General features: G+C 44.1%; 1 protein-coding gene across 4 annotated transcripts; it reads left to right on the top strand.

Moving 5' to 3' along the window:
- The first annotated feature begins 583 nt into the window (after positions 1 to 583).
- LOC147453411 (uncharacterized) lies at positions 584 to 26,330 on the top strand. Of its 4 annotated transcripts, XM_086515591.1 has the most exons (21): positions 965 to 1,377; positions 1,515 to 1,599; positions 17,747 to 17,843; positions 17,999 to 18,128; positions 18,212 to 18,250; positions 18,333 to 18,416; positions 18,559 to 18,620; positions 18,776 to 18,878; positions 18,962 to 19,129; positions 19,265 to 19,333; positions 19,444 to 19,500; positions 19,612 to 19,848; positions 20,174 to 20,257; positions 20,334 to 20,411; positions 20,484 to 20,564; positions 24,854 to 24,952; positions 25,053 to 25,163; positions 25,255 to 25,325; positions 25,397 to 25,648; positions 25,733 to 25,826; positions 25,913 to 26,330. In XM_086515591.1, exons 1-21 carry the CDS (start codon positions 1,240 to 1,242, stop codon positions 26,213 to 26,215), a joined length of 2,442 nt encoding a protein of 813 aa, XP_086371717.1. In that variant the 5' UTR covers positions 965 to 1,239; the 3' UTR covers positions 26,216 to 26,330. The 4 variants fall into 4 exon arrangements, with proteins under 4 accessions (XP_086371720.1, XP_086371717.1, XP_086371719.1 ...); XM_086515594.1 differs by lacking the exons at positions 965 to 1,377; positions 1,515 to 1,599 and adding an exon at positions 584 to 901; XM_086515593.1 differs by lacking the exon at positions 1,515 to 1,599 and having other exon boundaries at positions 966 to 1,377.
- Positions 26,331 to 26,832: the final 502 nt, after the last annotated feature.

The raw sequence follows: 26,832 nt of genomic DNA, 5'->3' as shown, positions 1-26,832 counted from the left end.
TGAATATCTTCTATGTGTTCAACCAATAAAAAATTATGCATTTAAAAAAAAAATCTTCCCTTTTTCAATAACAAAAAAGGAACACATCACTATAACCTTGGCCCTTTGGACAGGCCAAAAACCAGAAAGGGTCGTTAACAGTGCTTTGAGCTGGCCTACGAGAAGGCCCTCTTAGCCTATGGAGCATCATTCGCCATGGAGGCTCTAGAGGGCCTATGGGGGGTTTCCCTTCGTTTTACCAGGCTAATTAGGAATGATGAGGCCTTCCACTGTCCAGGCTTCGAGCCAGCAATGTTCTCGGGTCGCTCGACAATGCCGGCCCAGTGCACACTGCAGAGAATAGATTTTGACGTGAGAGAGAAGAGCGGGCGCGTCATGCGCATTGCCCATTGCCACCTGCTCATATACAAAACATTCCAGCTGCTGCTCAAGGCCCGCAGAATCGCCGATGAAGAAGAGAGAGAAGAGGAGTTGCGGGCCCTTGGCTTGACATTTCTGGAGAGAGAATCTGTGAGAGAGAGAGAGAGAAAGAGTTGAGAGAGAAAGAGACAGAGAGGGAGTCATGGCCCATCAATCGTGTGCACTGTGGGTGGTGGTAAAAACTCTTTTTGTACGTACGAAGCTCTCTATACGGTCTCTGCCGTGCAGGCCAGTTTCCCCTCCACATTAACGCCCTTCAGCCTTCACCATAAGCTGGAAAAGGCGGAGGGAGTGAGAGCGAGAGCTGGAGAGGCATCATTTCACCATAGCCGGTTAGTCCACGTATGACGGCTGTCCTCAGATACTCTTTCTTTTCTACACACAGATAGTGGTGCGATCCTCTCTTTCAATTTTTCAAATCTTCTACAGATAATGACCTTGCTCCTTGCCCCTCACGCTGCTTTCTGTCGGATCTGACCGGGTAAGTCCCCCCTCTCACGCACAGAGGGAGAGAGAGAGAGGATCTTTTTCCAGCTCATAGAGAGAGGGAGCAAGGGAGACTGGAGAGTTGTTTCTACGCCTAGCTTGCCCTTTCTTGAGAGAGAGAGAGAGAGAGAGAGAGAGAGAGAGAGAGAGAGAAGTTTGCGCCTTTTCATTGCATGCCATCATATGATTTGCATGGTATCTTCCCCCCTGAAAGTTTTTCGATGAAGGCCATAGATATTTAGTTGAAAGAAATAGACGAAGCAATTACAGATCAACGTAACAAGGAAGGAATAACTCCTTCGTGAAGGAGGATGCTTGACATGTAGGTCAGGAATGGCAGCTCAGGAACTCACACCAGGCGATAATTGTTTGCTTTCGAATGGCGCCGTGCAGCAGCTTGAACATGGTGCTCTCTTTCTCCTCTTGCCCCTTTTCTGTGGGCTCATTTGTATATGTTGGTGCTCCTTGTTGGTGAGTTTCAGACAAGCTTTTGTTGTTTTTCCTGTTTATTGCTATTTAACCTCACTGCATAGCAAAGTCTCTGTGGTGGGGGATCAAAAATTATAAGGAACAGAAGGCCAATTTGATCTTTGTCATGTATTGGCCAGCAAATGTTTCTCTATGCATCGATCCTTAGCAGACGGTCCCTCCTACACCTACGCAGATTAAGGCTCAGAACTTATCAAGAATCAGGTGAACGTTCTGGCTATGCCCGAAGTTCTTGTAGTTGTGTGACAACTGGAATCGAGCTAGCATTTCAGGTTTGAGTATCTGGAAATTAAAGGAGATGAACAGCTAAGTTCTATGAGCAGATACAGTCGTAGTCTATAGACTTGCAACTTCTCGAGGCTGTCAATTTTTAGAGTGTGAAGGAGAAGGCTTGAAAAGACACGTTGCGGATGCCTGATGATCATTTTTGAAGGGCTCCTGAGCTTGGGTGCTTAAAGATTTAAGAAGTTTTTTAGATATAATTCTCAGATGCAAATTTTTTTGCCATTAACAACTTACAGCAGACTGAGCAAATTTTGGAAAGCAGTTCTTATTTATGAATGAGAGAGAGAAGAAGAAGAAGAAGAAGAAGAAGAAGAAGAGAATTTAACGTCGTAGGAAAGTATCCCAAGAGACCTCAAAGATCTATCCGACGAGAGTTGAACTCAAGAGGAGAGAGAGAGAGAGAGAGAGAGAGAGAGAGCTGCAACATCGAATTGAGCTGTGTTGGACTTGCAGACCCTAACCTCATGCCACATCCCTGCTACCCGGCTACACCCTCAACGTTGTTGTGCCTGCTAACTGACACCCTAGTCTTTTCCCTTCAGGCCTGTCACTTGTAGCCCCTGCGCACCCACTGCCTGCCTGCGCCTGCCACTTACAGCCTTATCCCCCTTAGGTACGGCTTAGCCTGCTCGTGCACTTTGCCCCCGCTTCCATCTCCTCCTAGATGAGTCATCGAGGGATTGGTAGTGTGCATGCGACAGACCTGGATGGATTGACTCCAAGATGCAAAAATGCTGTTCAGCTTGCTGGTTGAACTCCCCTCAAAGACGCTAGGCAGGGAGGAGAGAGGGCCCCACGGTTTTTTTCAGTCGTTCTATCTGCTGCTTCCACTTACTTCAAATGAGAGGCCAAGGGTTGCTTTGATACTTGTATGTAGAAATCCTTGACTTTAGGGATTATTAGCCCCTCGCTAAAAATTGAGTCATACGTGCGCATGCTTGCATTACACACTGCATACATCATACCCCAGGATTTCGACCATGATGAGTCTACTAGTCCTAGAAATCCGTTGCTGGTTTCCCCACCGCAACTCATACAACCATTTGTGCAAAGAGGGTTAGGTAGGGGTTCTAACTAATTTTATGGAATTGCTTAGGCATGCAGATCTTGCAACAGGCTCATAAGGGTGCCGGTTTAGGGTTTTCTAGCCTATGCTCTGGCTCTAAGTCGTCGTAGCATGTGCATGTGGCACAACAAGCCCATGTGGATGTGATAGACCAACAAGGGTGGGGACCCCTCTATTGTTGTGGTTCTTATCTGTCTAGAGAAAATCTCATTGAATCTCTTCTTTGTGCCCTTTCATTGAGGTATACTAAGATTTTCAGCCCATCCACACTTTGTGTTTTTGTCAAATATACTCTCCTCTCGGTCTCTCTATTGATGGATTGCCTCGTTGCTATCCTCGGTGTCTCATCATGTTTGACAAAGATCATAATGTCACAAAGTGATGACGTGGCTATAGGTATGCATAAACCCTAAAGATTGCAGAAACCCTAATTTTGGAAACCCTAACCCTAAAACCTGCAAACCCTAACCCTAACCCTAACCCTAACCCTATTGATGGCTGACATGGCATTTTCCGTACGCCGTGCTGACGTGGCAGCCCGCAGAACGCGGTGGAAATCACGGAGGCTGGGCTTTTGCTTTTACGGCAGTTTTGGAGCTGTTTTTACGCCAACAATGAGAGAGAATTCTTTGCTTTCATTTTGTAAGCTTGAGAGAGAGAGAGAGAAGAGCCTTTGCTTTATTATTGTTAGGCTTTTGATTTGAAGCTTTTGGGGCTCTGCTTTTGGCATCCCTTGTAAACATTCAAATATGTGGATTGGGCCCCCACTCTGCAGAGCATCTGGACGCAGAGTCTGAGAGTGAGACCCATCCACTCTTGTACTTTGAACTGATTAATACAAAAAAAAATACCGAAAGGGGCGCCAGTCTTTGGGGCCAATATCTCTGGGCATGGAACTCCGTCGGGCTAGTGCAAATCTATTGTGAACTGTGAACTGTTTTGAAGTGGTTATTTGGTGTTGTCGTGATTGATTCTTGACTTGGAGTGTCCAAGTTTGTTACAGCGGTATTAGAGCACGGCCAATTTCTCTTCTCTGGGAAATCCGATCCCAATTTTTTTTTCCACGGCACCTATGGCTTCACGCAAGGATCAATAGACTCCCTCTGCATCCGGAGATGCGTATAGGGATCACAACGAAGATTCCGGCAGAGAGTATGGCCTGCCTCGGCCTACTCAGGCGGAGCAACGAGAGATGAAGCGTCGTCAATTGATTGGCGATGCAACAAAGATGATGCTCAATTTTGCGAAGGACCCAAAATTGGCAAAATATATGAGCGAGACTTCTTTTCACGAAGTGCACGAGTAGTGGCAGAAAACCACAACACCACCCCTGAAACCCGCTCTCAAGAAACCTTTTGCTCACCAAACATATTCAAAGAAGGAATTAGAAGAGGTGGTTGATGCACGGATTGCTCAGCTTTTTGACGCGCAGAACAAAGCCAAAAAGCACGGCAAAAATGTTAGGTGCAGCGGAATGAATGTTGTATTTTCTCAAGATTAGTGATCTTTATTGCTCAAGGTTCCTTTTAGTTCTTATGGAAAGAGAGAGCTTTCCGTCTTATGGAGAGTGCTATGATCATGAACAAAGTGAGTGGATATTGTGCGTGCAAGTGAATGAGACTGAGAGAAGGAGAGAGAAGAGATACGACACCGAGAGGTTGTAAAACCCTCCTCCGAAGGCCCCACTCTCGTCGGCGAGAGTGGTCTACTTGATTGCACAAATGCGTACAATGCAGATGCAATGGACTGATGCAATGGGACTATGCCGATGACGACGACGGTGGTAACGACGGCGACTTGATGGCTGAAATCTGGGTTCTTCTATTCGCTGAATTCGGGGACTGTTTCGGTGGCTGAAAATGACTGTTTTGGCTGCGTTTTTATGGCTGAAAATGGGGGAACATCTGCAACCAACTTGGGGGCTGATCTGCTTCCGTGTCTAAGGCTGAAACTGCGATTATTTGCTGTGGCAAGGGGCTGAAACCAAAAACGCTGGCTGGATCCTGCTGCTAGCGAAAAACGCTAGGCTGATTTGGCTCCGCAATCCAAAAACGCTGGTTGGTCTGTATTGGGAAAACGCTAGGGGAACTTGATGGATCTGCTTGCGATGGCAGGGGTCTGCAAATGCTAGGGGCTGACGATGGATGGCGATGGCTTGCTGAAGAAGGTATCGCCAAGGATGGTGTCAGGATGCAAAAACGCTAGGGGGGTCATGAGGGGGGGGGTACTGTTGAGAAGTTTCCTGTTGAGCGGGAAGCTCCTGCTGCCTCTTCTGCCAGAAAGTGTGAACTTTGGTTTGCTTATATATTAACCTAGCAAAATTTCCATACCTACTTTTGTAGGAAAGTCACTTAAAAATAATAAGTGAAAATCTCAATAAATAGGAAAATAGGCTAAATGCACTGGAAAGTTCTCCTAACTGATGCTAATGGATTCTGATGGGAATTCCGATGATCATGCTGTGTGCAACCGGAGGATATGCATCTATGCTAAGTGACTGGGCATGCACGGTCTACGAATAGACTCACAAAAGTGCCAGATCACTGCTATTCTAAAATGATCGGACTGACTGATCCTTGCTGTGGTGTAGCTTGTCCACGGACACATAGGGTTGGGATGTGTCACGTGACAAAAAAGCAGAAGAAAGGCACTGACTTCCCGGGTTATTTGGGTCGTCAATCGACATTTGATAAAGCAAAGAAACAAAAGAAGCGTGTTCGATTTGAAGGAGTACCCAGTTCTTCTTCTTCTTCTTCTTTTGACAGTTCTTCTAGCTCTTCAGATTCGAGCGAAGAAGACAGAAAAGGCAAAAAGCGAAGCAAGAAACAACGCTTCGGAAAGGTCAAGAAAAAGGCAAAGAAGTCTAAATCTCACCCAGTGAGTGACAGTTCTACAGAGGACTCGTCTACAGGCAGCTCAGACTCTGATGACGGCAACTTTTATACGAACAAGAAGAATTTTTATAAAGCCAACCAATATGACTTTCTGGAAGATAAAAGCAAGAAAGTCCGAGAGTTTAAGGAAGATGGACAGTCGATCAAATTTGACACTTTTTCAGGATATAAAGATGCTTCGAAGGCTTTGTCTTTTATACAACAGTTTGACATCGCTTTCGCCGGTGGACGCTATTCAGAGCACTCCAAGATTCGGAGAGCTGTCTCTTATTTTAAGGGGAATGCTTGAACTTGGTGGTCTACGCTTCTTTTAAACAAGACTGGGCCAGTTAAATGGCTGAAATTTAAGAAGCTTTTTATTTCTTCATGGCTGACGCAAGAGTATGAACGCAATATACGAGCTGCTTGGAAACTTCTTCAGATGACCAAGAGAGATACAGTGGATGCTTATTGCGAGAGATTCTAGAGCTCTTTTCTACCTGCCTCTTCATTCAAGAAGATCTCATTCAGAGAACAGATCGAGCGGTTTACCTTGGGTCTACCTATAGAGATCCGAGATCACTGCTTAGAACAAAAGTCAGCTTCTAGTCAGGAGTTGATGAGTCATGTGAAGCGGGGTTTTGCCATTCATTATGGTAGTTTGACCTACCCCACCGATGAGGTCATGACACAACGAGCCGAACAGACTTCAGCAAACGAAATTAGAAAGAGAAAGAGAAACCTAGAAAGGAAGGATGCACTACCCAAGCTTACTCCTCAGGGGAGAGCTTGCTGCATCAGGGAGGGGAAGTGCTTTAGATGCGGGGAACATGGACATATCTCCGCGAAGTGTCCTAAAAAGGCACAGAAAGAACAGAATGACAAGGACGACGAAAGGCCTGAGAGTTCGAGAGCAGTTGAGGAACGTGAAGAAAAGGCAAGATGAAAACAGGACTGGTTCCAGATTGTGTGGGTACCTATCCCAACACCATGGACGAAAGTACAGAATTTTGCCAAGCTTGTGGCAAAGTGAAGGACCAAGAGGCCCTGATCTTCTTTGATGGAGGAGCCAAGGCCAACTTCATTTCACCAGAATTGGCAGCGCGGCTCAAGATCACTCCCGATCGGATGGGACCACTTGCGGAGACAGTTCTAGCGGCACTCGGCAGGGACGTAGCCATTACACTTGTCATTGGCGAACTTCGGTTGCATTGTCAGGGGTATTTGGGGCATGAGGACTTTTTCATAATGCCTTTGGAAGGTTGTGATGTTCTCTTAGGGATTCCCTGGTACCACAAGAACGACGCCGTGGTCGATTATCGTGCGAGGAAAGCGACATTGACTACAGAGAAGGGCAGAACCATTCTACTTGACATTAAATTGAAGGGCGAGTCTGTCCCTATTGTATCGGCTTCAGCCATTTCTAAGTTAATGAAATCCAATCTGTTTGTTTACTCGATCTTTATGAAAGAATTGAATGATAAGGATAGCACAAATTTGTCTAAACTTGATAACGAATGCCAAGATTTTCTCCACTCTCACGCTAATTGCTTCTCAGACGGCTTACTAGGCGAGTTACCACCTGCTCGTCGTGAAGATCATACCATTGATTTGATACTTGGAAGCACACCACCGAACCGGCCACCTTACCGTGTGAGCCGAGCACAGAATGAAGAGATTATGAACCAAGTGAAAGACCTCTTGGAAAAGGGTCTTGTCCAGCCTAGTACTTCACCGTATTGCTCTCTAGTGTTGTGGGTTTTGAAGAAAGACGGATCTTGGAGAATGTGCATCAATTATAGAGCTCTCAACAAAATCACCATCAAGAACAGATTTCCGATTCCTAGGATCGATGATATACTCGACAGGTTACAGGGATCCTCGTGCTTTAGCAGGATTGACTTGAAGAGTGGATATCATCAAATCAGGATAGCGTTGGGAGACGTCTACAAGACAGCTTTTCGAAAGACTTTTGGGTTATTTGAGTTTTTGGTGATGCCTTTTGGCTTAACCAATGCTCCTGCGACATTTAACCGGATGATGGACATGATTTTTCGAGAGTACAGGCTATTGGTTGGCACTTTCTTTGACGACATCATTGTTTTCTCCAAGAATGAGGCAGAACACAAAGATCATCTGCTTCAGGTCTTTCAGGCATTACGAGATCACAAGTTAGTGATTAAAAGTGAATTTTTCCTACCAGAGATACACTTTTTGGGACACATTGTGTCAGCAGCAGGAGTGCAAATGGATCCGGCCAAGATAGAGACTATTCGTGATTGGCCCGACTTGAGGAATGTCCATGAAGTTAGAAGCTTCTTGGGACTGTGTTCGTACTACAGGCGGTTCATACGAAAGTTTGCAGAGGTTGCTTCCCCTTTGCATATCTTGACATAGAAAGGAGTACCTTTCTCGTGGGGACCCACAGAGGTGACTGCCTTTCAGACATTGAAAGAGAAATTAACTACAAGACCTATTTTGACTTTGCCGGACTTGCAGAAGTCATTTGAAGTATATTGTGATGTTTGTGGTCGTAGTCTGGGTGCGGTCTTGATGCAAGAAGGCCATGTCATAGCTTACGAGAGCCGTTTGTTCTCTAGGCCGGAGATGACAGCACAGATTTATGAGAAAGAGCTTTTGGTGGTTATCCATGCTCTTACTCAGTGGCGGCATTACCTACTCGGAGCGGATTTTACTGTCTTTACAGACCATCAAAGTTTGCGCTACTTCTTGTCACAGAAGCAGCTTTCGGAAAAGCAGATGCGGTGGGCGAACATCTTGTCACAGATCCACTTCCAGATTGTCCATGTGCAGGGACAAAAGAATGTGGTGGCAGATGCTTTGTCTTGGAAACCGTTGGTTCTGGCTATTTCCTGCGATACATCATAGGAGCTTTGAGGATATGGTCGATCAATATGCCACACATACAGATTTTGCAGATATTTTCACACGGATACGGGATGGGGAGACAGTAGCTGGAAACTCCTTTCGAGAAGGCTACTTGATGAAAAAGACTATGTTGTGCGTTACACAGCCATTGAGGGAAAAGGTTATGACTGAATGCCACTGTCCACCTTTTATGGGTCACCGTGGCATTGCTACCACCATGAAAGGGGTAGAGAGATACTTATTTTGGCCGAGACTCAAGGAGGATGTGGAAGAATTTGTGCGCAGTTGCTTGGTATGCCAGAAGTCAAGTTTGACAGGCATAAGGCACAGGGATTGTTACAACCTTTAGCCATACCCATCCGCCCCTGGGAAAGTATAGCGATGGATTTCATTTTTGATCTTCCGAGAACGCAGAGTGGTCACGATGGTATCTGGACTGTTATTGACAGATTTAGCAAACATGCTCATTTCATTCAAGTGAAGAAAATAGTTAAGCCGGATCATTTAGCAAGACTGTTTGTGGCCCAGATTTTCAGATTACATGGCATGCCTGAGACGATTGTCTCCCACAGAGACCCCAGATTTACGAGTTTGTTTTGGAAGGCAATTTGGGAGAACATTGGCATGCGGTTGCAGTTCTTGTCATCGTTCCACCCGTAGACTGACGGGCAATGCGAGATTGCCAATTCAGTGGTTCTCGATTTATTGAAGTCTTATATCTCAGATCAGAAGACTCAATGGGAAAGATATTTACCTTTGGTGGAATTTGTCTACAATAACACGATACACTCTTCGACAGGGAAGGTGCCATTTGAGATTGTTGAAGGTGCTGCGAAGGTTCCACCCTTCCTGAGCACGAAAGATAAGATCTTTGAAGCGGATGAATATACGCGAGATCTGGATACGGCTTTTGCCAAGGTTCGCGAGACTTTGTAGAAGTCTCAAGAACGACAGAAAAAGGCAGCAGATCGCCATCGTCGCGACATGAAATTGAAGGAGGATGATTGGGTGCTCTTACGTTTTGAGAAGGCACGCCTACGAAAGAAAAAGGGAAAGGAGAGGCTTTTTCCAAAGCTTAGTATGCGATACTACGGCCCTTTCCAGATTACTGAAAAGATAAATGATGTCTCCTTCCGATTGAAACTGCCAGATATTGGAGGATTCACAATGCATTTCATGTGAGTCTCTTGAAACCTTTTAAAGGTGATGTGCCTGATGATGGGGAGCTTGATGAGCAACCCGAAGTGGAAGAAAACGAGGAGATCCTTGCTCGTGAATAGATTTTGGCACATAAGGATACGAACAATAAAGGTAAAGTTCGAAGGCGATTCTTGGTTAAGTTCAAGAATTATCCTACACTTGATGCGAAGTGGATGGAGGAGGAGGACCTAACAGATACTCCTCAAATTGTGAAACTTTACCTCGATGCTTTTGGTTTAGCATAGTCTACTCCAAACGGAACCCAGAATTCAGCTTGGTCGGAGATCTGGTGTAGTGGGATGCACAAGAGGGGAGTCACTCCACTCCTTTGTCAACAGATGCCTTGATTTAGATACTAGAGTCACTGATGTCTCTTTGAGCTTCAGGGATACTGAGAGCTGACAGTATTCTGTTGTATGACTTTATGAAATGGAATTCCTGATAATGATACTGATTTGTTTCTTCACTTCTTTTGAGTGCAGGAACTAATAGACGAAATGACTGCAGCATTTTGGTCTACTTGATCTCGAATAGACATGGTTGCAATAGGGGTTAGTCAATCGGACAGCAATGAGGTCCCGATTGGACCTAGATGTGATTGCTAGCTACATTGCCGATAAATGATGGTCTAAGATCCGAATGAATGTTGAATGTCATGTGATGTCCTGTGATGTCGTGTGATGTGACTGTCGATTTGGTACAGTTTATGGCTTTTGTCGGTTTTGCAGGCGTAATCGCGGTTGATTACAATGCTTTCAAGAGGGGGGTATGTCACAAAGTGATGACGTGGCGGACAGCAAAAACCCTAATTTTTGGCTAAAACCCTAAAATTCCTGCAAACCCTAACATCTGCCAGAAACCCTAATTTGCAGCAAACCCTAATTTCAGGCTGAAACCCTAATTCAGCAAACCCTAATTTTGCCGTGGGTGCCACGTGGTAGCAGCAGTACGGATTTCCGTGATTTGCGGCGGAATTTGCGCTGGCAAATTTTCTTGCTTTTTCTACGCAAATAGCAAGAGAAAGAGAGAGAGAAAAAGTCTTTTGCTTTTTCTTTGGGATTCTCAGAGAGAGAGAGAAAGGGCAGATGCTTTTGGCTTTCAGAGCTTTTGATTTTGAAGCTTTTGGGGCTCTGCTTTTGGGCATCCCTTGTAACCTTTAAATAAGTGGTGAGGGCTTCACTTCTCAGAGCATCTGGACGCAGAGTCTGAGAGTGAAACCCTAGCCACTCTCTTGTACTTTGATCTGATTAATATAAAAAGAAATACCGAAAGGGACGCCAGTCTTTGGGGCCAATATCTCTAGGCACGGAACTCTGTCGGGCTAGTGCAAATCTATTGTGATCTGTGAATTGTTTTGAAGTGGTTATTTGGTGCTGTCGCGGTTGATTCTTGACTTGGAGTGTCCAAGTCTGTTACACTAACCCTAATTTTTGGTGCAGGTTTCAGGATGGAAAGTCAGCCGACTTTTCAAGCTTGACTGATGTCGAGATTGCTTTTTAAGTTTGAGTTCTGTTTGATCTTGTTTGGTGATCCTGTTTGGAATTTGTTTGAAATGGATGGTATCTGTTTTGAACCTGTCTTGGTGCCGATTTGAATTGTTTTGACTTTGGTTTGATACTGGTTTCAATGATTGGTGATTTTACTCTCGGGTGGAGAAGTGAGAAATACTGTTTTGGTATTGTTTGAACCTCGGAACGACGTAGGCCTATGCCTGGGAAGTGTTTCGTTGTATGTTTGAAAACCTCGGAACGGTGCAAGCCGATGCCTGGGGAGTGTTTCGTTGTATGCTAGAAAACCTCCGAACGACGCAGGCCGATACCCGGGGAGCGTTTGGTTGTATGCTTGAACCTCCAAGCGACACAGACTGCGGTCTGGGCAGCGTTTGGTTATACAGTCCTTTGAGATCATGGCCCGGACCATTTTAGGTTATTTGCGGGGGGAGTGACGAGGTAGTCGTTGAGTAGCTTCATACCGCAAACCGTTTGTTTGGGGGGAGTGCTCAACGGCGTTGTTTGTTGTGTCTTGTAACATGCATATGTGAGCATTTGTGTTGCATTGTGATGTGTCAATTATTGAATATTCCTAATTGGATGAGATTGCCTAGGTATGTAATTTTAGTGCATCAAGACACCCGTGGAAGATGAGTGCGGTCTGGGTGTGATGGCTAATTTTACTACGTCGGAATATCGAGTTCCGATCTGGCCAAAAGGAGAAGCTAATTCCTTGATCAAAAGAGCATAAAGGAGAAGCTAACTCCTTGATCAAAACAGCCGAAAGGAGAAGGTAACTCCTTGATCAAAAGAGCAGAAAGGAGAAGCTAAATCCTTAATAAAAAGAGCAAACTGATTGTCCCTCGGGATGTCCCTTGGAATGCCTCTCGGAAATTTTTGAGCTAACTTGAGTTGTTTTGCAGATATGCTGTAATCGAGGAGAAGGGGAGATGTAACAAACTGTTGCCGTGTCTACCTACTGAAGAACGGACCTACCGGCCGAGAGGCCTAAACCCTAAGAAGAACAAGTAACAGAAGAAGTTTCACAAAGTTATGACGTGGTTGCCCAAGATCAGAAACCCTAACTGTTGAAACCCTAATTCTGAAAATCCTAACCCTAAAATCTGCAAACCCTAATTTTGGAAACCCTAATCTTAAAACCTGCAAAGCCTAATTTTCAAAAGCCTAACCCTAAAACCTGCAAACCCTAATTCTGAAACCCTAACCTTAAAACCTGCAAACCCTAATTGTGGAAGCCCTAACCCTAAAACCTGCAAACCCTAATCCTAAAATTGCAAAAACCCTAACCTTAACCCTAACCCTAAGGGCAGTAGGGAGATTTCCACGTTTTGCGCTGACTGATGATGTGGCAGGCTGTATGGATTTCTGTGATTTATGCTGGCAGCTTTTTGGCTTTGCTTTTGGACCAGATGCTTTTAAGTTTGAAGGCTTTTCACTGTATTTGCTTTTTAGGCCAAGAGCCTTTAAATATGAGGTTAAGACTCATTCTCTGGCATGCTTCCTGGAGAAGGTGCAGAGTCTCGAGTATCGGCTTGTACTTTGATGATGCAATATAAAGAAATACCGAAAGGGGCGCCAAGGTTTGGGGCCAATACTCTCTGGGGTGGAATTCCGCCACTCCGTGTCGTGTGTCGTCTCTCTCTCTCTCTCTCTCTCTCTCTCTCTCTCTCTCTCAATTCAGTTGTTATTGAAGTGCTAAAAGTCTGTTTCAGTTTGTTCTTTTCTATTGGCACGTGGTGCCCGCCTTGTGACAGAGTGTCCAAGTCTGTTATTATAGCATAATCTCAAAGGAAAAGTCAATGTGTAGGCCTACTCAAGAAGTTGACAATCAGTCCCCCTCATATTGAAACCAAACCGCTGCTACCGAAGAGAGAAGCATTACCAAAACTCGCATAAAAATCTTCAAGAAAGCAGACAAGTTGATGAAGCCTACCAGAGGGCAGAGAGAGAGACTGCGAACTTGCATGAAAATTTCCAAAACCAACAAACAAGTCGATGTCATGGAAACTTGTCTAGAGATCTTTAACAGAGCAAGACAAAGTCCCAAGGGAGAACCACCACTCTTCCAAACCTCATGAAGACTCACCCTACAGGGGAAAAATGACAAAACAACTATAAACAAGTACACACATGCTATCATGTAGAGACACACACACATACATACCCAATGAATGCAACCATGCATAAAATCTCAAGCAGACAAGCAATCCATAAAGCTGCACATACAAGACACAAAGCAAAACAAATGTAGCAAGAAAAGTATGTCGTGCTCTCTATTGTTGGTGCCCATCAGGGCAATGTTCAAGAATCTCACTCCAAATAGAATAAACACTATAAAGCAATGGAACAACAGAGCAAAGTCAGATGACTCAATAGTAGACTTTAAACACAATGGAACTCGACTAACTCATGAACCAGTACAGACGCTGGCTGGTAGCAGACTCATCTCCAAGCTCAGGATCGTAGGTACAATGAGAGTGTTGAGACTATCTATGCGGGGAGAGTGCAAGTGTGCAAGTGCTAGACTGAACACAAGACACAAGACTCTTGACTCATAGAAAGTATGATGCATCCAACGACTAGAATCAACCAAGCATATATACAACCATAAAGGTAACCAATCGCCAACAAAATATCCTTGAAAATCAAGCTACGTTTATCTCCGAACTGTGGTGGCGGTGAATTGGCCACGATGTCTACTAGACCATCACTCCCTGTGTCTTACTACGTCACTCATGGGACAAGAGTCCACCTAGTGTGAACCCAGGACCAATTGTAGCTGCCTATCCAATGCAAGTGACACTGTAGCCTTGCTATAGGTTGCTCGCCACAAAACCACTCACCGTCTCGATAAGTGAAGACACTAAAAACTGCAAAAGGAACTGCATATCTACAACACAATGATGCTGAGCTACACTCCCGATCGTATCAACCAAGAGAGAGTGTAACAAACTTGGACACCCCAAGTCAAGATTCTACCGCGACACAACAGAGATCACTTTAGAACAGTTCACAATTCACACTTGAGTTGACACGGCCCGACGTAGTTCCGTGCCTAGAGGTATTGGCCCCAAAGATTGGCGCTCCTTTTGGTATTTCTTTTTGTATTAATCTGTGTTCAAATTACAAGAGAGTGGGTAGGTGCTCACTCTCAGACTCTGCGTCCAGATGCTCTGAGAAGTGAGGCCTTGCCCACTTATTTATTGGTTACAAGGTATGCCCAAAAGCAGAGCCCCAAAAGCTGTCAACTTTAAAAGCTTTAAAAAAATAAAAATAAAGCAACGGGCTCAAAAGCTGCCCCAAAAACAGCCAGCGTAAAATCAGGGTTTTCGTACGCTACCACGTCATCAGCAGGCTATGCAAAAGCAAGAATTCTGTACGGATGCCACGTCCCTGTCAGTGCGTTTTGCGGCGCAAATTCAAGGATTCCGTACCAGCCTGCCACGTGTCATTTGTGAGTGTGTTCAGGGGCCTGTTGCCACGTCACCAATTTGTGACAGAGAGTGTCGTTGCCATTGTCGCACTCGAGGTGTCTGTCTTTGGAGGTGGAGCCATAAGATCGATCGTGGGAGTCTGCTAGACTATAGCAGCTGCACCCTACTCTCTAGGAACTGGCCCTCTGTGAAAGTAGCTGTCACAAGGATGGGCACCACGTGCCAACGGATAAGAATAGACCAAACAACTTTGAACACTTCAAATAACAACTGAACGGAAAGAGATGCACGACACAAGACGGGGAGTGACGGAGTTCCACCCCGAGAGAGCACTTGTAACAAACTTGGGCACTCCAAGTCTAGAATCTGTCGTGACACGAGAGATTCACTTAAAACACTTCACAGATAAATCACACTTCAATTGAGTCGACACGGCCCGGCGTAGTTCCGTGCCAAGAGAGATTGGCCCCATAGACTGGCGCCCCTTTCGGTATTTCTTTTTGTATTAAACGTTGAGCAAAGTACAACTCCCGCGAGTCCTCAGCTCTCAGACTTTGCGTCCAGATGCTCTGCAAAGTGAGGGCCTTGGGTTCCTTTTATTCTTACGAAGGGATGCCAAAAGCAGAGCCCCAAAAGCAATTATTCAAAAGCTTCTAATTCAAAGCAAAAGGCCCAAAAGCAACTAGTGTTGTTTATGGAAATTCGTACAGTTGTGCCACATTAGTAGGTCGTTCGCAATTTTTTATGCTAGTGTCCCTTTGGGCCTCTCAGCAATTATCCATAAGCTGGGACAATTTATCAAGTGTCCCCTCGGCATTTGTCCATTAGTTGGCATGCCACGTCATCAGTTTGTGATATACCCCCCTCTTGAAAGAATGGTAATTGCCCTCGATTACGGTTGCAAAACAGACAGAGGCCATGAACCAATTCAGTAGACACTGACTCTAAGTACCGAGGCACTAGACACGACACATCTAGCATTTGTACAAAGATGACAGTCACATCACTTCACATGACATCACATGATAGATCAAATCAATCACAAAAAAATGCATTTCAAATCTCAGACCATGACTGCCAGTAACGTATTTAGTAATCGCATATAGTTCCATCCCGGATCTTACTGATGTTGGATTAACTAATCTTTATTGCGATCATGTCAAGGTCAAAATGTTGTAGTCATTTCGTCTTTCAATTCCTGCACTCAAACAAATCAGATGAGAGAGTACACATCATTCAGGTTCAATTTTGGGAACTCCCATTTCATAAAGTCATATAGCAGAATACTGTCAACACAGCTGTATCCGTGAAAACCAAAGGAAAATCAATGACTCTATTCCATCCAGGTAATCTGTGACAAAGGAGCAGAGTGACTCCCCTCTTGTGCAGTCCCGTTTGCACCAGATTTAACTCTGTTGATCCACGGGATCTTTCGGAGTAGACGTAGCTAAACCGAAAGCCTCAAGGTAAAGCTCAAAATCTGAGGAGTATCTGCTAGGTCCTCCTCCTCCATCCACTTCACATCCAATGCCGGATAGTTCTTAAATTTCACTAATAACCGCCGAATCACTTTACTTTTCACTTTTCTTTCCTTGTGTGCCAAAATCTGTTCTGGAACGAGTATCTCCTCGCTCTCTTCCACTTCAGGTTGCTCATCAGGCTCCCCATCAACTGGCACCTCACCCTTACAGGGTTTCAATAGACTCACATGAAATGCATTGTGAATCTTCCAAGTATCTGGCAACTTGAATCTTCCCTTTCGTTTCCTTAGGCGTGCCTTCTCAAAACGTAAGAGCACCCAATCATCTTCCTTCAACTTCAAGTCGCATTGATGTCGATCCGTTGCCTTCTTGTTCCGTGCTTGAGACTTCTCTAGAGCCTCTCTAACCTTGGCAAAAGCAGTGTCCAAGTCCCTCGTATACTGATCGGCTTCATAAATCTTGTCTTTAGTGCTTAGAAAGGGAGGGACCTTCTTAGCACCTTCGATTACCTCAAATGGCGCCTTCCCCGTCGAAGAGTGAACCGTGTTATTGTAGGCGAATTCCACCAAAGGCAAATATTTTCCCCATTGAGTCTTCTGATCTAAGATGTAAGACTTCAATAAATCCAAAACCACTGAAATGGCTATCTCAGATTGCCCATCTGTCTGCGAGTGGAATGATGACGAGAACTGCAACCGCGTGCCAATGTTCTTTCAAATAGCCTTCCAAAACAAACTCGTGAATCGGGGGGTTTTTGTCGGAGACCATGGTCTCAGTCATGCCATGTACCGAAATATTTGAGCAATGAATAGATTTGCTAAATGATCTGGCTTGACTGTTTTCTTTACTGGAATAAAGTGAGCTTGTTTACTAAATCTGTCAATGACAGTCCAAATGCTATCGTGCCCACTTTGAGTCTTTGGGAAATCAAAGATAAAAACCACTGAAATGGCTATCTCAGATTGCCCATCTGTCTGCAAGTGGAATGATGACGAGAACTGCAACCGCGTGCCAATGTTCTTTCAAATAGCCTTCCAAAACAAACTCGTGAATCGGGGGGTTTTTGTCGGAGACCATGGTCTCAGTCATGCCATGTACCGAAATATTTGAGCAATGAATAGATTTGCTAAATGATCCGGCTTGACTGTTTTCTTTACTGGAATAAAGTGAGCTTGTTTACTAAATCTGTCAATGACAGTCCAAATGCTATCGTGCCCACTTTGAGTCTTCGGGAAATCAAAGATAAAATCCATAGCAATGCTTTCCCAGGGGCGGGTGGGAATGGGTAAAGGTTGTAGTAATCCCTTTGCCTTATGCCTGTCAAACTTGATGTGTTGGCATACCAAACAATTGCGAACAAAGTCGTCTACATTCTTTTTGAGTCTCGGCCAATAGAAGTAATGCTCTACACCCTTCAAGGTGGTATCGATGCCGCGGTGACCCGTAAAAGGTGGACGATGGTGAAGCACATCGGTTGGCATTCACTGCTTGGATGTTATAGATTTGTAGAACAGGTTTTTCAGAGTGAGCTTTTTTGCCAAAATAATTATTATGCTTAGCTCAGTACTTCTTTGTCATCTTAGGCGGTTTTGGTCTCTGCTTGTTGATACAGATGGAGGCAACCAACAGAATGATGTCCAGCAAGTGTTTTCAAAGCAAACAAGCATTGGCAATGGTTCAAATCGGCTAACCAGGAAATTAAGTAGAAGGTACAGGTTGTGTCCTTTTCTCATATTTTTTGCTAAAACTGTACTGATATCTTAGTATAAAAGCAAGAATGAGCACACCTTGGGCTCCTTAGACACATTCGAGCATAATATGCTATTTAGATGTGTTGCATTTGACACGGCCTTACATGGATCAGGACAAGTGGGGTGGAGCAGGATTTCAATCTAGGCCAGAAAAAGTTAGTAGATTCTGAGAGAAAGCTACTGGATTGTGAGAAAGAGAACACCAAGTTGCAAGAGGAATTGTCAGAGGTGAACTTATTCAAGGTGAGCTAGGCTTTAGTGGACAAGAAGCTCCTAGCATTTTCATCCCAGGTGTTAACTGATCACTCAACTTCATCGGTTTGCAGAATAAATTAGTAGACTTGCTGAAAAGAGAACATGAGGAGGTATGCAAATTGAAGAGCTTTAATTTGTTAGACTTTTGTACTGGTAGTGCTAGCTCAAAACATTCAAGTGTATCAACTGCAGAGAGCAAAGCTAGAGAAACAGCAAAGTGTTTTCCAAAGCCAAGCGTTCACAGCTGTCTTTGAGAGAGATCGATTAATGTTAGAGGTATAAACTAACATTATGTGGCTGCTAAGAAATATTTTCTCTCTCTTTGGACTCATTATGCCAGTTATCCAACAGAAAAGTATAAGGTAATAAGTTTGTCCCCAAGTTTTTTGTTTGATAATCGTTCATTTTTTCCTTACAGGTAGAGAAATTTCAAAAGAAAGAGGATGAAATGATGGAAAAACTAACAGACCTGCAAGACAGGTGTTTAATATTGTGTCTTCGAATTTCAGTGCCAAGTTTTTTTTTTTTTTTTTGGGTCGATTTCATAGCTGCATCCTTCAAGGCATTTGCTGATCAACAGAGCTTCTTAGTATGTAAATAAATGTGCTGATCAATGTTGCGTGTTCGATTGCTAGACTGGACCAGGTAGAGTCCCTATACACTGAAGGGAAGAGTCTGTGTACAAATCTGCAAAAGGAATTGGAAAATTCTAACCAAGAAGTCATTGTTTACAGGAAGGTGTGGTTGCTACCAGTGTGATGTGTGTGGAGTTTTAAGCTTGGGATAATTTTTGATATGGTCTTACCACCACTTGTTTATAGGTAGTTGAGAAATTTTGGAGAGTGCGAGCAAAAGCTAGTGAAGTGCATGAACCGGAAAGCACTGAAGAGAGGGCTGTGATTTTACTGCAAGATGATGAAGGCTATTGGAGTTATGGTGACCTAAATAAACATCATTTTGACGAAGCCACACAGGCTAGAGAGAATCTTGTATGCTTCAATACTTAAAGCCATAATTAAACTGGATTTTTATTCAAAAGCAATTCGCTCTGTTTGTTCTTCTCATAAACATCATGTCTATATTTGCTGAAGAATTAGTTTGATGTACTTGATTAATTTTTTCAGGTTAATCTTCAACAGGAGTTTGAGGTGTGTCGCAACTCTTTGGTGAATTGTCAGGCAGATCATTTAGAGGTGGGTTTGCATCTTATGTGTTCTTGTAAAATGTAAGGTGAAAACATTTATCTCGAAGCTTGTTTCCAATTGGGAGTCTTGTGCGTAAGAAGTCCTTTACTGTTGGTCAGGAAAGGAGTGTAAGAAAGCAGGCCGAGAATGCAGTGTTTGAATACAGACAGCAGCTGGTAAAGTTGCTGACTGTGCCAGAACTAGTAGTGTCTCAAGGTTATTATCGAGTTCTATATGTTTAATACCTTGGCAATCCTGATATTTGAGTCAATTGTGCATTATACTAGGTCATGTTGGCAGAGCAGTCGAACTCCGAGCTACAGCAGCTTAGCTCAATGCGAGCAAGCCTGAAGGAAGATGTGTCTGGTTTTCTTCAGGAAGAGATGAACTGGTTAAGATCCTTGCAAGATGCTTTGCACCATATTTTCAGAGAAAAGATGAAAGTTGAAGGGAGCGAGCAGAAACTTGCTTCTGGATGTTTTAAAGAACCCAATGACACCTGTTGCAGTACAGAGGATCTCGTGGTATGTTTCAGCTGTAATAAACAACCAGCACCCTAGAGTAGAAGACTTTCAAGAGGTCAAACTGTATGACGAGGTTGTGTTGCTGCTTTATTTAATAGCACTAGGTTAACTTTTGATGGAATTTGAGTAGTGGTGGTGGCAATATCAAATGGGAAACTGGCTTAGACTGTCTCTCAGGTACCTGATGGGTCATCTAGAGTTCTCATCCGCTTCTAAGTGACCAAGGTCTTCTTTAGGAGTTTGAAGCACCTGTAGGCTTGTATCATGCTTAGGTTGTTTGCAAAGATTTTTTGTGGTTTTTTAGCAGATTATAAATGTTTTGCAGATAGACGAGTCGCAGAATGGAGGAGCAGAAAATAGCACGAATGTCTATAATAATGATATCAATGCCAATGCTACACATGCCAAGGTTCATAGCCTTCTCAAAGTTAAGTGTTCCTCAGCCAGTGAACGGGGCAATTTTATTTACTTTTTGTATGTGGCAGCTTGACTTCTCTTCGATGGATGATCAAGATACAGCAGAGGTATCTGTCAAAGGTGCAAGGGAGGACGAGTTGACAAAGGTTTCAAATCATTGTCTTTCTTTTCAATACTTGTCTTTGTTTTCTTTATCTTGATGAATGGAGGTGATACAGGCTGTTCTCACGACCTGTGATGAGATCACGAATTCAACAAACAGAATCTGGAGTGTTCAAGAGGACAATGATGTCATGCAGGTTGGTAATCAACTTCCATGTGGATGGCCCGTCTTGCATTCGTGTAGTCCGGCTGTGTGGAATTGGCCCTCCCTTGTTACCAAAATAGAACTCATTGAAACTTTGGATGTCACGTTTACCATTTTTGGGATATTTACATTTTACTCAGCTATTTGACTGAAGCTCACTCCAAGTTTGATAATTGTTTTGACAATGTTGGTTAGCTTTTCACTACATCATGACCTTCGTTTCTTTTCTCTAAAACAAGTAGCTAATTTTATCCAAGAAACAAGCGTAGAGATGTCAACGGAATAAAATTGTGGTGCTTACTCCCTTTAGGGTGATTGGACCGGAGGGGGTGATTGTTGAATATGTAAAAATAAATATATTACACACACACACACACACACACACACACACACACACACACACACACACACACACACACACACACACACACACACACACACACACACACACACACACACACACACACACACACACACACACACACACACACACACACACACACACACAAAGGATGGTAGCATCTACTCGCAAACAATGGACTGCCGCTTGGATCAATGATGCCCTTGTTGGTTACCGGCTAACAATAACCTTTGTTGCCCCAACTCGATGGGGTGAAACAAACTGCAAACCGGATGAATGTTGGTAGAGTGAATGGCTTGATATGCAAATACTGATGGCCACGAAGGTTACTAGCTAGCCTATGCTCCTAGGCGGGAAGATTGGCGAGAGCAATGCCGAATGGGAGATGAAGATGGATATGTCCTTTGGAACGCCCACAAACCACGGCAAGTCCTTTGTATGATGTGTCATGAAACCGCCAAGTAACTCCTCAAAGATAGAGGCTCCTCTTGGGGTTTTGACTAGATTGGTGTATGATGGAAGGTCTAGATTAATGCTCGTCTATGCAACGGATGTGGTTGCGAATGTAGGCCCATCAAAGGGCTGATTCTTCTAGCAAGACACAAGGCCAAAACCTTACAGAGGGTTGTTAGACAAGTTATTGGCCTCCAGTTACTCAGATCCTCTTTACTTCCCTTTTTGTGACAATTTCTAAGTTGAAAGCTGGTAAGTCCCCTAGTATTGATGGCATTCCCTTTGAGTTCTTCTTGGAATATCATGACTTCCTAGTTCCTTATCTCTCTAGTATTTGGCAAGAAGCTACTAGTACCCAGTGTTTTCAGGCATCAACACCGAGTGTTTTCAGCCCTCACCCATCAGCGTTTTCAGCCACAGCAGATTTTCAGCCTTCATCACCGACAATTTGCAGAATTCAGCCCTGAGGTACTTGTCACAAATTGTGTGTGTCAAGTCACTGAAGAACGGAGCTACCGACCGAGGGGCCTAAACGCTAAGAAGCAGTCGTTATTGAAGTGCTAAAAGTCTGTTCAGTCTTTTCTTTTCCGTTGGCATGTGGTGCCCGTCTTGTGATAGTGGTATCAGAGCATCAGGCGTGTGCTTTTCTGAAAGCATACCGGTCCTACCAAAGAGCAGACAGAGCAAGACCTCACTTCCAAAGTTCACCGAAAATTTTAGCTTCGTGCTCTGACCCCGGACTTACTAGACACTCCCACCCTTACTTCATCGCGCATCCGACGCGCTCCCGTCTTCACCGCAACTTTTGACATCTTCCTTCGGAGTGCAACTTCTGGCAGATTGGGGTATCCTGAAATGCTTGCCACAAAAACCCTAGCTAATCACAACTTGTAGTCTTTGCACATCTCTCACTAGGTGTCTCTTCTCAAGCTGATAACCTTGGAGGGCCAGTGTGATTGCTATGTCTTCGGACTACCATCGTTGCCAAAGGAACATTATCTGTCCAAGAGCTGACGGACCATGTTGTGGTCGGCTACGATCTTATGAAAAGAACCTAACCCTAATTTTTGGTGGAGGTTTCAGGATGGAAAGTCAATCGTCTTTTCGAGCTCGATTGATGTTGAGATTGCTTTTTAAGTTTGAGTTCTGTTTGAGAACTTGTTTGGTGATCTTGTTTGAAATTTGTTTGAAATGGATGGTATCTGTTTTGAACCTGTCTTGGTGCCGATTTGAATTGTTTGACTCTGGTTTTAATATTGGTTTCATTGATTGTTGATTTTACTCCTGGGTGGAGAAGCGAGAAATGCTGTTTTGGTATTATTTGAACCTCAGAACGACGCAGGCCGATGTCTGGGGAGCGTTCCGTTGTATGCTTGAAAACCTCGGAACGACGCAAGCCGATGTCTGGGGAGCGTTTCGTTGTATGCTAGAAAACCTCCAAACGACGCAAGCCAATGTCCGGGGAGCGTTTGGTTGTATGCTTGACACATCCCAACCCTATGTGTCCGTGGACAAGCTACACCACAACAGGGTTCAATCAATCCAGTCAAGTCTAGATTAGTAGTGATCTGGCACTTTTGCGAGTCTATTCGTAGACCGTGCATGCCCAGTCACTGAGCATAGATGCATATCCTCCGGTTGCACACAACATGATCATCGGAATTCCCATCAGAATCCATTAGCATCAGTTAGGGGAATTTTCTAGTGCATTTAGCCTATTTTCCTATTTTTGGTTATTTTCACTTATTATTTTTAAGTGACTTTCCAACAAAAGTAGGTAGTGCAATTTTGCTAAGTTAATATATAAGCAAACCCAAGCTAGCACTTTCTGGTAGAAGAGGCAGCAGGAGCTTCCCGCTCAACAGGCAACTTCTCAGCAGTACCCCCCCCCCCCCCCCCCCCCCCCCCCCCCCCCAGCACACCCAGTGTTTTTGGAGTTCATCCTCGCCGGGCCAGTTTCCACCATTGGCGCTTCCTCATTTGCAGATATCGCCTTGATCACCTAGATTCCCCAGCAGTGCAGTTTCCTCCCCGTGCTAGCAGTAGACATCCTAGCGTTTTTGCTTGCAAAAACGCTGCATGACCAGCCCAGTGTTTTCTTCACAAAAACGCCAGCCCACTTGCAGATTCAGCGTTTTGTTTTCAGCCTCAAAAACGCAGCAGAACTTCAGCCCCTTCAGTGTTTTCAACAGGTGCAAAACTGCCCTAAAAACGCAGCCTAGCAGGTGCCTGACTTCAACGTTTTCATTTTCAGCATGACCCCCGACATAGCCGATCATTTTCAGCCATCAAGACAGCAGTAAAACAGCCAGTTTCAGCCCCGAAAACAGTCCACAAATTCAGCATCTAGAAGATCACAGTTTTCAGCCTAAGTCATCGTCGTCACCACCGTCGTCGTCATCAGCGTAGTCCCATTGCATGTGTCCATTGCATTCGCATTGTACGCCTTTGTGCAATCAAAGTAGACCACTCTCGCCGACGAGAGTGGGGCCTTCGGAGGAGGGTTTTGCAACCTTTCTGGTGTCGTATCTCTTCTCTCTCCTTCTCTCAGTCTCATTCACTTGCACACACAATATCCACCCACTTCGTTCGTGATCACAACACTCTACAAGACGGAAGGCTCTCTCCTTCCCTAAGAACTAAAAGGAACCTTGAGCAATAAAGATCACTAATCTTGAGAAAATACAACATTCATTCCGCTGCACCTTACATGCTGAGGACTGTTGATGTGGCAAACTGAACGGATTTCCGCGTTTCACAATGACCGTGTGATTGACTAGCATATAAGCAGCTATTTGTAATATCCTTTGTGTGCAATAATCAACTTTTGCAGCTACATTATTGTGCACTTCTTCTCTCTCTCCAGCTTTACACTAACTAACCTCTACAAGCATGCCATTGCCATGAATGGGAAACTGATCTACCCTCCTTACATCTACATTTAGATCAAGACCAAGTTAATTTAACCAATGGTGTGAAACTTAAACATTAGCTAATCTTTGGATTCAAAACTCCGCAACCACTTGCGTACGTTCCGTTCACGAATATGTGTGTAGAAGAGGGGTTTCACAAAGGCAAAGAAGGGAGCACCCAAGTGGAAAAGTAAGTCTGTTCAAGCCATTTCCAAAACATGGAATTAATTTAGTTATAAACAGATACAGTACTTCTTTAGATGCTACTGACAGAAAGCCACTGCGTAAGCAAGTCTCAAGTGAATTGTACAACACCCCTAGTTCACATCTTCCAATGCCAGAGGGCCAATTTGGCTAAAATCGTAAAAGCAGTGTTGTAACTTGTAAGTTATAAGGTGTGGTCAGAGCTATTTGAATTTCTTAATTTGGTTCTTCTGGTATTTCCTGAACAGTTTATTTGAGACAACTACTTTGCTTTTGTTTACAAATTATTGTTAGGAAAAGCCACTAGCAAGAAACAGAAAATTAGCTAATTGCTCTTGACTATGTGTTTAGGAGGATTGGAGTGGCAAAAGGGATGCGACTGTGGATGAATGCTTTACCGTTCCATTGGATGACAGTAAAGAGGCCTTGGCTCAGGCTTTACAAGAAAAGGTGCTGCTTTAAACTTCTGTGCAACATAAGTATGTACATCGGCTTTCTGCTTGTCATCTGGGAGGAGGCCATCAAATCTTAGCAATCCTATTGTCTCCAGGTTGCTGCTTTATTATTGCTTTCACAGCAAGAAGAGCGGCATATACTGGAATCAAACACTACAGTGGTTTTAGAATCTGAGATTGCATCCCTCAAGCAGCAGCTTTTACAGGTGCCAGTTGTTTTGCTGCATGTTAGCTTGACATATTACAGACCTAAAACGGCACCTTGAGTTTCTGATTGATGTGATCGATGTTTATCAGGTGACAAGTGAGAAAGTGGGGGCTCTTATGGAGCTGGCCCAGGCGCATGAAGAACTGCGAAAGCTTCAAGAGTAAGAATAGTAGCATTTGAGTTTGCAACAGGAATGTAGGCTCTGCTGATACTGTCAATCATACTGTCTAGGGCCTTCAAACAAACAACGCAACACGGTCGTACCCTGTCAAGTGGCCAATTGAGCCCTGTTGAGGATTATAGCGTCTTCTTCGATAATGATAAGAATTCAATGGCTGGTGAGAGCGGGAAAAAGGCATCAATGCAAGGCTACCTGAAGCATTTATGGCTGAAAGGGCCTGAATTGGGTGCTAGGACAAAAAGCTTGAGCCATATGCTGACATTAAGATCAAGCAAGGAGCCCGAGGCAGTGGGCATTGCCAGGTTTTGACACCCTTTTATTAAGTTACTGTTTATGCTGTCGATGAGTGGCATGTCTCAAAAACTAATCGTGACTTGTGTTTGAAGGTTGAAACTGGAGAACGCTAGCATGAGAGAAAGCTTAACCAGTATCCGTCATCTATGCAAATCTGCCAACCGTCTCCGTCTAACACTAGCCCGAGTAATCACTTAATGGATGGCAATACAAATGTAAATTACTGTGGTGTTTGCTTTTAGAAGATTCAAGGGCTATGTCTTGCATTTCAGGTTGCAGCTGATTCAAATGCCCAAACAGAAAGCTCTGTCCAAGCTGCCGTAGAAGCTGTGGATAGTGTCATATCAGAGGCATTGCATTTAAAAGTTGCCCTGCATAGCTCTCTGCCTGTTGATGATTTGGGATGGAATAGCATCGGTTCCCCCTTGGCAAGAGCAAGTGAAGTGAATTCAGAGAGCTCCGACTACGATGCAAACGATGATCTTCATATTGTTTCCTTCTTTGGGCTTGAAATTGTTAGGCTCGTGCTCTTGGCAGCTCAACTGCAGAAAAGATTTCTTGGACAGAATGTCTAGCAGCAGCCTCCATCTCTGTTCTCGTCTTCAAAGAGCATCTTGTACAGGAGACTTCTTCCATTCAATTTGTATAGAAAGCTATCAATAATGAGTCATTGATGATTCAACAGAAAAATATCTCTCTTGCAGTACATAGAGTTCACGAGTCTTGCTCACTTTTGTTGGAAAGAAGAGTCGTTATACATGCGTGCAATGTTGGGGTTTGAGAGGATGGGTATTGTGCGATGGGGGTTCTCGAACTTCTTAGTTAGCAAGCACATAGATGTGTCTCAAGGCACTCTCGTGACCATGTGTGATGTATGTCATAAAGAATGTTCTCCCTTGGCAGCACCTAAGGGAGTGTGCTGCAAGGATTGTTTTTTTTCTTTTTACTGCGATGCGTATATTAAGACCTTAAAAGATACAATGTCAGCCTAGAGATGGACATACAATCCTCTTACACAATACTCAATACACAAGCAACAGATCCTAACTCGTTATCCCAAGCATCTCAAGCCAACAGACAGGCTTGAGCTATAAAAGAGAATTCACTATACATAGAAGCTTGTCCAACCCCGATCCGTTCTTGATGCAAGCATCGGTTCCTAATAGCCCATATGGCAGCAATCATACGCTCT

This window comes from Adiantum capillus-veneris, chromosome 7, assembly GCF_014529385.1.
Source record: "Adiantum capillus-veneris isolate H3 chromosome 7, ASM1452938v2, whole genome shotgun sequence".
Classification (NCBI taxonomy): domain Eukaryota; kingdom Viridiplantae; phylum Streptophyta; class Polypodiopsida; order Polypodiales; family Pteridaceae; genus Adiantum; species Adiantum capillus-veneris.
The sequence above is the reverse complement of the archived record's forward strand: the minus strand, read 5'-3'. Positions and strand labels throughout refer to the sequence as shown.

Coding starts and splice junctions, on each gene's coding strand:
- LOC147453411 (XM_086515591.1), top strand. CDS start 1,240: ATGGCAGCTCAGGAACTCACACCAGGCGATAATTGTTTGCTTTCGAAT. Junction 18,417..18,558: donor GAGATCGATTAATGTTAGAG/GTATAAACTAAC, acceptor TTTTCCTTACAG/GTAGAGAAATTTCAAAAGAA. Junction 19,334..19,443: donor GTCAGGCAGATCATTTAGAG/GTGGGTTTGCAT, acceptor ACTGTTGGTCAG/GAAAGGAGTGTAAGAAAGCA.